Genomic DNA, 15,666 nt, shown 5'->3' on the forward strand with positions numbered 1-15,666 from the left:
AACTTTGTAGGTATCCCAAGGTGCCAGTGTGGATCCCATAAAAATATGGGGAAAAAAACTAAAGTGAATGGAAATGTGAATTGAACCAATGAGTTTGTTAGATGTCTTGGGGGGAAAAACCATCTGTTTTAAAAGAATAGTGAGGATTAGACTCAAACACACAAAATCAAAGCTCAGTTAAGGCTGCCAATGTCCTTTATGTAGGTTCTTGAACCTTCCTCTGAAGCTTCTAGTACTGGCCACTGTCAGAGCTTGGGTTCCAGACTAGAGTTATTCAATAGAAACTTTTTTTTTGTGAAAAATGTGCCACCAAAACAGTTTGTGAATTCATGTTAATTTTGCCTTATTGTTTGTCAAAAAACCCCAAACTCTAAAATAATTTTTTAAAAAAAATTGTCAGTATGTCAATAGTTCTGCAATGAGATGTTTAAACTTTTTGATTCAGAACTACGTTGTGTTTTGAAATTTCCTTTAATTTTTTTATTATTATAAATGTTAAAAATGCTCAGAAATGAAATCAAATTTTAAAGTTTTGTTTCAGTCTGAACTAATTGTTTCATTTGACCTCAAACAACAAACAAACAAGCTACGTTCAGTTCCTAGCTCTGCCACCATCTTCTTTTGTGATCTTATATCAGTCACTTATTCTCCCTCTCTCTGCATTCATCTGTAAAACTGAGACAATTCTACCTTTGATATGGATAAGAGAACCCACATGGCAGGTCTGGGGAGAACATACTGGGTAATGCCAGATGTACTTTCTATGAGAAATCAGTTTTCTCCTACCTGAAATGACAGCTGAAAGGTGACACTGAAAGGTGACATTGCCTGTTATTACGCTGACACTGCCACTACTCAGCATGCCAAGAAAATGAAAAATGCTAAGTGAGGTGAAAGCAGAACAAGGGCTACAATCTACAGGCCATTTCCTACTGTTTTCACTTTGTACATTTACTTGTCAAGAGCCCCACAGGTGGTATAAAGGAACTCTGTTGAATTAGTTTTCCATAATAAACTGGGGATATGTAAGTAACACTATTCTAATTGCAAAAATCACTGCACATGGCAAATGCCTAATGTCTGCAGAAGTGCTCTGAACTACTCTATGAATACCAAGACCTCACAATATTATCAGTGCTCCTGCAATGAATCCCTAATGACAGCTTACAGAAAATAAATATCCCTCTACCTACTAACAATTTGTGCTCATTAACCAAAGATTTCCATCTGCGTTAGTTAAGGATACTGGCAAACATCTGATCTAATTCCTTGATGCCTTTCCTCCTGAAAATAGCAAAATGGAACATATGTTTCCAAATGTAGGTTTTTGACATCTTGTGTGTTTTTTTAGATAACTGGGAATAGTGTAGCTCTCTACAAAATTAGAAGATGTAGAATGTTATCACACTTGAATGGAACTAGACTTAACTAAAACCATGATGAATAAATATATTTCAAGCAGAAAAGGGCATACACTCTCAATTGCTACCTAAATTGTTTTAAGTCCAGAAAAAATTATAATCTTCTCTTAAAAAAGAGTTAAAGTTAAAATAGGGGTAATTAACACAAATGGAAATAGGCGCTTTATAGCAATGGATGGCTAGATTGATATTTCAGCAAATAACTGTTTGCACAGAAATAAGAATCCCCTGTTTGCTAGTGTGACAGATGTTTACCTTACAAATTCCTGCAATATGTGTCTATCCTTCAGTGCCCCCTACAGCCACCTGCTGCAGGAAGTAAAAGAATCAACTATTAAGAATGCAGAGAAGGGTGCTCACTGTGATGGTCTTAACGTTTCGGATTCGAGGGAAAATATATAAAGTGGCACCACTAAAAGTTGTACATTTATCATCAGATGTAGTTAAGTTTCACATAATTCCCATTCTAAGTATAGGCAATATTGTGAATATCATGGGGAAGGTAAATATTTCAGGACAAACAACGTACTTTTAAAATCATGTTCATTGTATAGGGACTGCACCTGTTTCCATTGATTTCATCTTGAACAGAATGAATCCCACTCAGTACTACAAGAGGAGGAGCAATGACATCTATGTTAAACCTTCATGGCACTTTCCATTCTAAAAACTCTTGAAGCACTCTAAAGACTCCATGTTTTATGTGGGACTTTGAAACCGGGCAGAGGGATAACCCTGGGGCAAGGGAGGTACTTTTTGCTAATCTCATGTTTTCAGTATTCAGATTTTTCCAAGTCAAAAGCTGTCAACAATCACAATTTTCTCTCTCAAGTTTGCATAACACAGCTTGCTTTTAGCACAGCACATACCCTGGTGTCTTGCTTCAAAATTTCACACACAGCACACATTCCAGACAGAATATAGACAAAATGGAGGAAAAAAAGGAGGAAAATGCTTATTTCCCCCTGCTGAATTTCCTTCATTAGACTATCTTTTGGCTTAGTGGAAATGCCCTGTGCTGCGAGCCAGGAGACTGTGAATTCTAGACTCCGATCTTCTATTTAAAATGAGGATTCATATCCCACTGAGAGATTACATAAACTGGGACTAGACCCCACATCAACCCTCACGATTAGTCTATCTTGTCTCTGAGAGTGTCCAGTACCAGATGCTTTAGAAGAACATTCTGGACTCCTTCCATAAGCATTTATAGGATAATCTGCCCACAGGAAAATTTTCTTCCTCATTACTTACACTTTGGCTTATTCTCTGAAGCAAGAGGGTTTTATAACACTTGATTTTGTTTTTGTTAATCCTGAGTATTGTAACTCTCAGTTCTTGTTATCCATATACATGTCCATTCCTTTCTTGAACCCTGCTAAGCCTTTGGCTTCAATGGTATCTTGTGGCAATGAATTCCACATATGCATGCATTGTGTGAAAAAAGTTTTTCCTTTTATTGGTTTTACATTTGCTCCCTTTCAGTTTAATTGAATCTATACTTGTTCTAGTATTATGAGAAAGAGTGAATAGAAGTTCCCTATCTAACTACTCTATACCATTCATTTGTATCATATCCCTTCTTATCTACTTCCTCCATAGAGTTAACAGTCCATCTTTTCATTCTCTTCTCATGTGCAAGTTTTTCCATACCACTAAATCATTCTTGTCCTTCATCTTTGAATTGCTTCCATTTTTTGGGTATCATACACATGCATAAAAGGTAAGTATGATAGGTACATCATATATAAGAGCTAGGTATTATTGTAATTAATATTAATAATAATTCTGTTTATTGATTTCATTAATTTTATATAATACATTCAAATGTTATGATAAGGAGAACGTATGACCTGGTTTTCTGAATTAGTCTGTGTACTTAAAGGTTGGAGGTAACAATAAAGAAGAAAGCTTTTAACTCAACAGTGAATATGCAGTGCTGAACAGACTTAGAGATGTACTGCTGATAATGTATTTGTTACCATACATTTGAACCCAATTGTCAAACTTGCTCTGATGGCTTAAAAAACAACCTTGTGTATTCACTTTCCAAAAGAATTCACACATGCAAAGTTTTGTGCATAAAAAAAAATGTAGCTAGAGAGTTTTGTGACTATTCCTTCAAATATGTATTCACATAACTTTTTGTGTTGGAGGCTTTTGCACTACCATTTAGAAAACTAGGAGTCATTTAAGTTAGGAGGTAGAGATAATAGTATGTGACTAAAGTGACCAATCACACAGCACAAATAGTGAATATGCAAACTAAAAGTCAGGGAAAGAAGCTTGTAAGCAATCTATAGGCTGTCAGAGGAGTAAATTAGTGGCTGCAGTAAGGTACTTTCCCTCTTGAGTAAAGGGGAACAAGAGAAAGAACTATAACTCACTGAGTCACAATTTCTTCTCAGGGCTGCTCCTGCCCCTTTATAAGGCTAGAAATTAGGTCTCAAACTAGCCCTAAATCTGTTAATCTGTTTTCAAGAAAGAGCACTCCTGTTGCTTGGGGTCTCTGGATCCTGAAGCCCACTTTGAGGAATAATTATTAAACTAGTCATTGAATAATTCAGAGTAACGAAGAAATTCATAAAAATCCAAGTCTATTTGCAGATAATTTACAAACAGAAAAAGGGCTAAATAAGTTAAATAAATTATTTATTACAAATAATTCACCCAACTCCAGCCCTAAAGAGCAGTGAGCTGGGGAGAGACCTGCTCTTTGTTCCACAAGGTACTATACAGGCTGGCAACCCAAAGGCATCTTTCATTTTATATAAACAAAGCTGTAATCTAATATCCAAGGAAGGTCACCAGTCTGCTGCCAGAGCCTACTTGTGCCTTGGCATCAGTAACAAAGCACATCCAAACAAATGGAACATCATCAAGACATCATGTACCAGGGATGTTACTATAATAGTGTCCTCCACTCACTGGCCCCAATTCTGAAGCCTGGCGAGTTGAATGTGATTCAGAATTGTAAGGAGATGGCAACTAAAGAGTTTTATACTATATCTGTAGTTCCCTGATCTTGGGGGCCAATTTGGTCCCCTGCATACCTTGAGCAGTCTTGAACTGGCTCAAAATTACACTGGTTAACAATGGATCCCAAGAAGCAGCACTCTGGCCTGAACTGTCAATAAGGTAGGGGTCTAAGGGAACAAGCTACACCACTCGTAGTTTTCCTCATGCCAGGAGACTCCACAATTAGCCTTTTAGGCCAATGTTATGGTCCATTATCCTATTGGAATGACACAGAAAACATGGAGTGAGGTCCAGGGCCTGGCTCATTCAGCATAGGTATAAATGACTCTATAGGGTACAAGGCAGAGAAGAATCAGTTCCCAGGTGGGGTTTATTTTCCTACACTCTGCACTTTGTATGATGTATTTGTTAATTTTTCTAAATGTAACCAGACATCTCATTAATACCATTAATGAGAAGCTATTGACTAGCACTTTTTGTCAAGATTCTTGCTGTGAGAATAAATGATAGGTAAATAATAGGCCATATAAAGCTTGAGAAGCCAAAGATCCTGTAGGAGCTATGTGCCTGTTTAGGATTAACCTACATCATTCAGTTTGTTGAAATCCCAATTCCCCTAATGAAGGAATCTGTATGGATGCAAAGAAATACCTGGATTTCTTCCTCAGAGCTATTTTCACTGTTGTGCTGAGCCAACATTAATTTCATTTCTTCAGGTTTTTGGGAAACAATCATCTCTATGGATTTCATACCCTAAAATCATGAAAAAGGAAAAAAAAATCAGCAACATTGCTCACAATTATGGAAATCTCCTGATGTAATTTCCATCATCAGTTCACTACAGTCAACAAACACCGACTGTGAGACTATCATTCGCTCTTAGGTAGCTATGCTGGAATATAAAGACATATACCCCAGACTCTGCCCTAGTGCACAACCTGCCTGGATCAGTACTGTGGAAACAGAGGAGAGAGAAAGCTCCATAAGGTTTGTGATCTCCCCATGCCCTTGGATCTATTCTCCTCCCCTAAAATACTGGTCAGAAAAGCAGGAAATGAATGGCTGCAGTATGGAACTTTCTCTCTGCAGGAAGGCGGAACAAGAAAAAGAACTGTAACTCCCTGATTTACAATTCCTCCCCAGGGCTGTTCCTGCTCCTTCTATAAAGCTAGAAATGAGGTCTCAAACTAGCCCTTAATTTTTAAATCTCTTTTCAAGAAAGAGCGCTCCTGTTGCTTGGTGCCTCTGTATCCTGAAGCCTACTTTGAGGAATAATTCAATGAAGACTAGATTTCCTGGGGATCAAAATTGCAGTCCCTTGAGAGGACTGTAACCTCTGGAGCTAACCTCTGGAGCCAGCTAACCTCTGGAGCCACTTACCATTTCTAACACATCAACTCTTTGTCTCAGGGAGACAGTGTCCTCAATGGAAACATCACTTCTGGGGTCTTTGGTTTTGGGAGTGGATGGTGATGGTTTCAATTCATCAACCTAATCGACAACAACATTTACCAGACATTATTTCCCTGTTATGAAACATCAAAGCTGGCAAACAGCTCTGATGTCCCTCTCAATGAGGCAGTTGTGCTTTTCTCAACTATAGAGATGGATTCATCAACGTAGAAGTTGTTGCACAATGCCAGCCCTAGACAGGGTCACAGATTCTAAGATTACATGGAGGCCTTCTCAGTGGAAGCAGAGATTATCATGGGGATGTTTTCACAGTTTTGCAGAGCATGCAGGAGCTCCTATTCTGATGTTCAGAGAGTTCTGTGTTCAACTCTCTTTGGCAGAGGGGATGTGTATGTGCGATGGTCTGTTTTCCCATAGACTCACAGAATTTACACAGTCGAGTAGCTTCCATTAATGATTAAAAGAATTTCATGAACAATGCCCTGTGTATCACTAAGAAAAACAGAGCCCTTTTTGTTTACCCTCCCTGAAGGTAAATTTAATTCAGATGAATCCAGGGGATGCTCCTGATGCTCCTAGGAGTACACAAAGCTCCAAAGATGGCAGAGAGGAGGCAGGGAAATGGATCTCCAACATCTTTGCACTGGCTTGTAGAGACAGGCACCCACTCAAGGCTGCACCCTGTGAAGGGTATAGCAGGAGAGCGTTGCCTCTGCATACCTATCACTCCGAATGCCCACTAGTGCTTCCCTTAGGGCTTCCTGACTCTAAACTGCCCTAAGACTGGCCTGTGACTATAGATACAATTAAGCCCTTAATCTGCAAGCTTCTAAGAAACAATGGAAAGTAGAACCAACAGTAAGAATAAAGGAAGCCAAGTACTATATGCTATCCCTTGAAAATATCTTCAAAATATGTTTTAATCACCAATGCAATTACAGCAAGGCCTTATTCTCCATTCATCAGAGGCAGCTGTATTGACTTTACTCATTTGATGTACCCTGATTTATGTGAGACCCAAGATCTTTTTGAAGGTTGTTTTTACCAGCATAGTGATTCAAGCCCTTTACATTAATTAAGTACATTCACACTTCCCACCCATCTATTATGTCTTCTGTGCAACCAACTATTCCCCAGTAGAAATCTAGTATGGAAAACCATGAATTCATCTTTACCTTCTGGCTCAAGTCTTTTTGTTTGGATTCTCCTCTGCTGTTTGTTTCCACATCCTTCTGCTCAGCTGAAATGTCATTTAGAGTGGATATTTTATTTAAGAAAGGAAAACAGTATGTTTCAAATAATTTTCATAAAATTGGATGCTGCATGAGCTAGAAATGTTTTCTCAAAGCCATACAAGATGCATATAAACGTGGAATTATTTAAGGCTTTTAATGTTTATCTATAGCTAGAACAATATGAGATAAGCCAGAGAGAGCAGCTTAATATGTTCTAAGTGTTCACATCTAAAGAAGGGTGCTTTTACAATTTCATGTGCATATGTGTAACAGAGACTATATCTATTTTACTTTCAGTCATATGGAAATTTCTCCTTGAATAAACTGAAAATCCAGCACATCAGAAACTTTTGCCAACCAAAGTAATTTAATTCCCACAATACTTTAAAATAGCCTTTGCTGCACATTCCATTGAATGATGATCATCAGTGATCCCACCGGAAATAATTAGACACAGCAGAAGCTGAAGTCAGATAAACTGGAACTGAGGGTGTGAGAGGACCCTATAGCTTGTGGCTGATTTAAAACAAACAAACAAAAAATCACAGGTATGCAAAAAACTGCATAGGATACAAATAACTGATCGTACTGAGGTGCATCGACAGAAACATGCAGAGAAAGTCGTGCAGGCCTTGCACAACATTATACCTAGCTCAGAACAGTGCTATTCAACTCACACTTTCATGAGCACTAACTTCACCAATGAACAACAGCACAAATGATGCGTGGGATAACTTTTCTTCCAATCAGATTTCAGCATTCCTCAGTGCTAAAATAGGTCTGTGCATTCCTGTGGGCTAACAGAGATGGAGAGAGGAAAAACAAGACAAACAGGTGGACAGACCCTAATAGCAGCACATAACTATGAGAGAGAATACTGCATGTTCCCCTATCACATGCTTGAAGGGTCTCCATTGGTTTAGGGAATGTCTATCAGCATCTGAGTGGTCTGGCAGGAAACAACTACTATTTATCCTTCTACCTACTTATTACTAACATATCAATCACTGTAGTATTTAAGACCCTGATTCCGTGAGGTACTTAGGCATATGTCTAAAGTTAGTATATCTCTAACTTTAATTTTTTAAACCCATTGACTTTTAAATCTCATTGAAATTTAAGCACATACTTGAAGTTAAGCACATTCTTAAGTGTTTTTCCAAATTGAAGTCTAGGTGAATTTGTCCCTATATGTTAATACATGACTAATGGGGTGAACTGTAAACATGCTTATCATCTGCAATGTTTTAAATATCAGGCAGAGGCACCAAAACATAGTTCATTTCAGTACTGGCAGAGACTTCCTCTGGAAAAAACTCTCTCTTTAAGGGGAGTACTTAGATTTAAAAGTATCAGGTGTGGGAGGTATGGATCGGATCCTAAACCACTGAACAGCATGCATAAAATTTGGATCCATATCCAAATGGTGTGTCCTGGGTCATTCTATATATGTTTGTGGGTGTGCTATAAACCTCCTTAACATTGTCCCCATGAAACCACCTACTGTGTAAATCATATGTACTGCTAATGCTCTAACACATTCTCTTCTATTAAGAGGAAGACTGTATAGCGGTGTGTCCTTTGTTTTTAACACTTGTGCACCAGAAATTGTGTAGTGTTCTGATGGCACTGAAAGGAAAGGATAGACAACACTTTCTTTAATGTGAATTTAACCTGCCAGATATTGCAATTCCATGCTGTACTGATACATGCCAGGGATGGGAGGAATATATAACAGAAAATACATGTGGAGAGTACAGTTCTTGTTTGCAAAATAGTCTTGATATTTCATATTAGGCCCAAATTCACAAAGGAAGTTAAACATGTGCATAATGTTAAGCACATGAGTGTTCCTATTGACATAAAGCGCCCACTTGCTTTAAGTTAAGCAGGTACATAACTACTTTCCAGAACCAGAAGCCTAATTTGGAAAATGGAGAAAAAATATACAAATTAGCATTTAAAAAAAAGTGACTTTGTAAAGATGACCAAACTCTGCAGTGTTTATTCTGTGGCTCTTCAAGATAAACCTCCCCTGACTTCAAGGGGAATTTTGCTTATTTAAGAAGTAAGAGCAACAAGATTTGGTAAGACAAAATCACCTGGCAAAAGTATAAAGGTGAATGGGCACAATAAGATAACAAACTGGAACAAACCCAATTATCTCACAAAAGCTCATTATTCTTTTCAAATTAAAGGAAAAATTCTCCCCTTTTCAATTAAGTCATCTCATTTCAGTGGAGCTTTTCTTTTTCTTTTAAAAGAGTATTAAATACATGCTCAGCCTCTGCTAATTTGCTCCCATGAAGTGCAGAGAAAGATTTTTATGAAGTCTGAAAGACAAATGTATGAACTCATAACCACTGTGAGCCACAGCAGGAACAGAGGGAATGGTGGATTTTCCTTCGACCCTTTTATCCGCTCTGTAGGTGGCGGTTCCACTGATGGGAATTAATACAGAGAGTTGCAAGGGATGTGAAACTAATAATTCAGAAAGGCAAAAAAAGGAAAGAAGAAATAATAGCCCTATCCCTTGCTCATGGCGATTTTGCAGATCGCTTCCTAAATTACATCCATTATGTGATTTACTAGGCTCTCTCCTTTTATCTAGAGTCATCAGGATCAAAACAGTAATAAAGCTCTGTTGACAAGAGCCACAAAGCTGACTTTGTTCTAAGAGTCCATCTTGAATTTCTGCTTGGTCATAGTCAGTGAACAATTAACCACAATGAGACTCTCGGAAAGCAGGCTTTAGTAGAGAAGGACTGCTGGGCCTGTTCACTGTGGCTACGGTCTGAAGGCTGGTACTATTTTGAGTCTTGTGATGATGCAGAAGGATTATGCAACCCCCACCACACTTCACCCCACACCAATGCATTTCCAAATGGCTAACTTCACTGGCAGACTAAAATTGTGCTGTAGCTGAAGAAAGCAGAATGAATATGTTTACAGAGGGTGAACCTATAAACTACACATATTGCAGGCAAAGGGCGGGGTGGGGGAGGTGTCACACAATGTTTACAGGTTTTCTGGAAACTCATGACAACTTCACATAGATTATTCAGAATTTGCATTTGACCAGTTTAAGCATTTAGTTGCTGCTCCCTGTGTCCTTGGCCCTGTAAGGTGATCAGATGGAGTTCAAGATGGAAAAGAGCATAGGAATTCTGTCCTCTGTTTTTCTTTTAACTAATCATTGTAGAAGAAAGATAACAGGCTTGATTATGCTCTTGCATTGGTGTAAATTAGAAGTAACTCCATTTAAGTCAATGAGCCTGATGTCAATAGCAGTTACTTGTATTTTGAGGGGGCAGAATCAGGTCCATTGGACTTACACTGCTGTCAGCAAGAGCAGCATTAGGGCTATCATGTTTGACAAGTCTTGACACATATGGGTACATAGAAAAAACTAAATTGGGTGGAAGGTTCATCATATCTCTCTATGAGCCATTATACAATGAGACTAGTGGGCAGCCTCTAAATAGGAAAACCCTCTAACTAGTAGGGCATATTAGTATATAAAAAGTGAAAGCAGGATATCTCCCTGTCAGTTGACAAGTCTTCTAGTCAATACAACCTAACTGTCTTTATGACAGCTTATAACATAAGGGAAGCTATCTATTTAAAATTTTAATTTTGAGTATTCAGAGAAAAAAGTGGTGATTGTGAACTCCAGGGTTCAGATTTTCTGTTGCTCTTCACCTCGGACAGTTATTTACATCAATGCAAAATAGGTATCAATCATTGCCACTCTGATTTAGTAGGTTTCACACACATTAGGCACATGCAGTACAAGACAATGGGAGATCTGGCTCCATTTGTATTAGTACTAAGTCGTTTTTCTTGTTTTAAAGCCATTTCATAGGAATACAGAGTTCATTCTTTATTTGTTGGCATGCAAGTGGTTGGAATTTTACACCAAAATGATACTATGAGCCCAATTCTGATTTCACTTGTCAGTGTAAATCGAAAGTAGCTCTAAAGAAGACAATGCCATTATATCAGGGTGAGACTTGAGTAAATAAGCTTAGGGTCAGGCCCAGTGACTTTAACATATTATGATATTACCAAGTAACTTGGTATAGTCTGACATTACCAGGAATACATTGATGAGTGTTCTGTCCCTGACAGTGATCTGAGTGCAGGTAGATTTCTTAGCTCAGTGACTTCCTGAAAGGCTTTTGGATAGTTCCCAAGAGAAGCCCCAGAGTGACCTTGCACAATCTGATTGTCAATTAAAATGATCTCCTGACAGTCATCGGCAATTACAGCACATTGGGTACAGGCAGGGGATCTAGGTTTATGTCTATGGAGCTTTGTTATAAGTCAGCATATTAGAACAGGTAAAGCCTAACTTTTTATCTATGCCTTAATGCTGCACCACCATTTTTTTCTTTATGATACTGACTCCTTTGCTCACCAAACAGCCACTCAACTCTATAGGAGCTGATGAGGGGTGGGGTAGGGAGCCATCAGCTTCTTGCTGAACTGTCATCAACAAGTATCCTGATCCTGACATTTCTCTTCACTTGGAGTCAACTGTTGGGCAGCGCATGGTGTAGTTAGCACACCACAGAGCCAGGCCTTCCGTCTGGAAAACTGTATTTTTGATGATATTGTGTGCTGATAACTTAGGGAATGTGCGAGCACAGATGTTGCACAAACTGGAAGGAGAGAAAGATTGCTGATAAAACTCTTCATTACATCTCCCAGTCACACACTGTATCTTCATGCTACATGGTCAGTGCTCCTAGCATGCCCCATAGGCCAACATTTTCAAGCGTAGGTACCTAAAGGTAAGCACTTAAATAAAAATGTCCCATTTTCAAGTGTGTGGAGACTTTATAATTCTCATTGACTTCATTGGAAGCTGTGAGTGCTCAGTATCTTGGAAAACCAAGTCACTTTGATTTAGGTGCTTAAATATGAAGTTACGTGCATGACTTTAGGCACCCACATTTAAAAATATCGGTCTTAATGATCACCGCACTTATTCTGAAACACAAGATAAATTTATTCAGCCACAAGATGGCACTGTACAGAATGAAAAATAACAACTAAACTTGTAGCACTCAAACAGCAAAGGTATTAAAATTCTTACATCCTTAATGACTGTAATGGGCCAAGATATGACACATCAGACAGAATCCCAGATAATGTGTTTTTTCAGAATCTATTATTGAGGGTGTTTTTATATTAATCAGCCACATATAAACCATGGCCGTTTACATAAGAATCTCCTTTTCTTTTTTTGTCTGTAGTACTCCTTTTGAGACAGAGCTATTGTATTTCTCACCTCCCCACATAAAATATGCCACTTGGTCAGACTTCGAGAAAAGATTAATGTCCAAGAAGAGTGGATGTTTTCCTCTTCAGATCCCTTGGATTTATTACTGTGTGTATATATGGCACTTCCACATCAGTTGTTTATAATAATAAAATTATAAAGTTTCTATGCATAATTACCTCTTATGCAAATCTTTTCACCTGAAGATCTCAAAGCACTTTACAAAGGAGGGAATTAATTTTACAGATAGGAAAACTGAGGTACAGAGAGATACACAAGGTCACACAATGAGTCAGTGGCAGAGATAAGAATTAGACCCCAGGTCTCTTGATTGCCAGTCTCATGTCCTTATACACTGGACTCTATGTGCCTGTTTAAGTGGCAGAGACTACAGAATTATAGGGGTCTTATAAGATTATGATGATATGAATGAATTATAGCCCTTTTTATTATGGGTTGCCATCCCCATTACTCTAGTAAACTCTAGAAATATTTTTTTCCACATGCACAATCTTGTAGAGATCCAGTGTTAAACTCAAGGATCACTTTTGAATTGAACTACCTAAGAACATTAGGAATTTTCAAGTGTAATATCACTGTAAAAATAATCAACATTTCATTTTTAACACAGTAATGTGGAACTCCCCATGCAAATAAATCCAGAAGAAAATATTCCCATAAACTGTCAAGAGTTATGTTTCTTTTTCAAAAGAGTGGTTCCACAGTAATAACTCAAAATGCCATTGCAACAATTACACAGCAAGATTTTCTTGTTTTATTTGTTAATAATGAGCACTTAGATACATTTGTGGTCCACAGGATGTGTGTTAGGATTCATCAACAATCTTGTAATTCACCAATTTAGTATCTTATCAACCAGACCTGCTACATCATTAAATAGGTTCCAGATTTTATGGCTTTCAAAGTTGGGGAGAATTTTAAAGGGCATAAAAATTTAAAGGACAGGGGAGTTTTATCCCTGCTTAAAGTTAGCTGTTGCATTTCCCCCAGATAACTGACCTTAATTCTAAGGTCTCAGTCCTTTAATGAGAATGGCTCAGTCCCCCAGCCATTCTACCCTTAGCGCCCTTACAGAGCCTCAAGCCTAGGGAGTCAGGTGGGTCTGAGATCCTGAGCTGCAGCCCCAGCCACAATGTCCACACTGCTATTTTTAGCATGCTAGCTCTGGCCCTGTTCGCACCAGTCTGTCTACTCAAGGCGGGAGGCTTGCACTTAGCTGGAGTATAGACATACCTACTGACTTCAAGGGGTGTGTTCAGTGCAAGCACAGGGCTATAGCATAGCTCTTAGCCATTTGGTGACACTTTCTATTAAGGGTATTATAGATGGAACAAGGCAGAAGCTCCAGCAGGCAGGAATAGCTGCAAAAGCAGCCAAAGCAGGGACTGCTGCACTGTAGGAGGGGGGATATTTAGCCTGAAAACTCTTCAGGACAGGAACTGTCTCTTACTTTGGGTATGTCTGCCCTATAGAGCTTTTGCCTGTGTGTTAGCCTAAACTCACCTATCATCCGCACACAGCCCCCGTAAATCTGGGTTTACATGTGCTTTGCACCTAAGCTTGCTTGCCAGGCTGAGGGTATAGGTTAGAGCCCAGGTTTTTCTGTTAGAAGGATGCAGCTAAAACCCAGGATATGGAGCTCAGATTTTGATAGTCCTCCAAAGCCATCATATAATTTCTGAGGCTGTATTTCCCAGCCATTCTACCTACACACTTCCCATTCTTCTCCTTTGTGCCAGAAGCCATCTGCTGGTTATATACACTGGGTTGGCATTTTAAACCCCTCATTTTTGTACAGCCTGCTCCATTTTTGCTCAGCTTAATTCATCTGAACAACATGAGAAGTTGCTGTCCAGGAGATCCTGCACGTAGTGTATTCTAGCTGGCCAGAGGATTTCACTAGGGTACTGGTTGCTGTCTGCTGTGAGTACAGCAAAGAGCATGATTTTAGGAGATGTACCTGAAACCAGCATCTGTACGAGAGCATCTCCAAGAGGCTGGTGATTGTGCAAATGGCTATTTAGTGTCAGGGGAGAATTAAAACCCTCAAGGGCACCCACCAAAAGGCAAAGAATGCTAACAGCAAACCTCACAATTCCCCATCTACCTGTCCCTACCATGAGGAGTTTGACCAGGTACTCAGAATTCCCCCGAATACAGAATCCACCATCGTGCTTGTTTGGCTTTTGAGGTAGAATGATCTTAGTTTAAGACCAAGGAACGAGAAGACAAGGCTGCAATCGGAGGAGATCCTCATAGCAGAGGGAGCGGAAACAGATTACTGAGCTGGAATAGACCCCAGAACAGACCATGTGGCCACCTGAGCTGGCAGATATATATGCTATGGAGGCTTCAAACTTGATTGGGGCATTTAGGGAGTGCTATAATAATATTAATGAGGTGCTTTGTGGCTTAGGAGACAGACACCACAGGTGTTTTTCTGATGCTCATGGTGTTGGAACATTAAGTTGCTACTCCAAATATTCACAAGAACCCTTGGCTTTGTCATTGGCACTGACACCAAAACAGTTTTCATCATCTGAGGTTTTTTTGGTGGTTCTTATTATTCAGCATACATTGCCTTAAGTGTTACTGGCCTAGAGGAACTTGATTTATTAAGGCCTTTGGTTCTTCATCCAGTAGGTGCTAGTTTATTATTTTGCATTTGCTTACAAATTATCAGTCTCTTCTAAATGAATTTGAAGGTGCCAAAGAATCAGTGACTATTTAGCACCTTCTGGTGTAATTGGAAATGTGTCAGACACCTAATAATAATATACACTTCACATTTATCAGCATTATTTACAAGGGCAAACTGAAAGTCTGGGGCTGTTTGTTATTATTTTAAATCTGTGGATTCATTTAGCATGGTGTAAGTGAGGGAACAGAGTCAGTGCTGGAGATAAGCAAAGTGGGGGATGTGAAGTTTCCCAGCACAGCTCTGATAATTCACCTTAATCCTGGCTTGCATTGCCTATTCTGTCTATTCCTGGACTTTCCTCGACAGAGAATCCTGCTAATTATGCAGAATTATGCCAACCTGTGTAGTGGTTTGGAAATGTGGATTAAGGGCTAGGATGAGGCCACAAAATTATAGGCCACTTATAACAAGAGAAGGTGCTGAAAATACAGCTGCACTTGAATCTTGGAAAAACAAAGGTCTTTCTGTAAAGCATGAAGCATACTTTTGGAGCTAAGTACATGCTGATAATTAATGTGCAAGGGACTGAATGTAGTGGTATCAGTGCCAGGTTTACAATGGCTGCAGTGGCTCCATGGAGCTGGGCCCATGCTCAGAAGGGGCCTTGGC

The 15,666-nt window shown here is 39.1% G+C and overlaps 1 protein-coding gene across 1 annotated transcript in view; it reads right to left on the reverse strand.

Moving 5' to 3' along the window:
• Positions 1-15,666, reverse strand: part of LOC123371835 — a 53,240-nt gene that overhangs the window by 19,127 nt on the left and 18,447 nt on the right. Inside the window, exons 3-5 of the mRNA XM_045019696.1 lie at positions 6,989-7,053; positions 5,781-5,891; positions 5,052-5,153 (exon numbers count right to left, since the gene is read on the reverse strand). Of these exons, the coding sequence (XP_044875631.1) occupies positions 5,052-5,153; positions 5,781-5,891; positions 6,989-7,053 (278 nt within the window). The remainder of the gene's footprint in view (positions 1-5,051; positions 5,154-5,780; positions 5,892-6,988; positions 7,054-15,666) is intronic.

This window comes from Mauremys mutica, chromosome 5 (genome assembly GCF_020497125.1).
Source record: "Mauremys mutica isolate MM-2020 ecotype Southern chromosome 5, ASM2049712v1, whole genome shotgun sequence".
Taxonomy (NCBI): Eukaryota; Metazoa; Chordata; order Testudines; family Geoemydidae; genus Mauremys; species Mauremys mutica.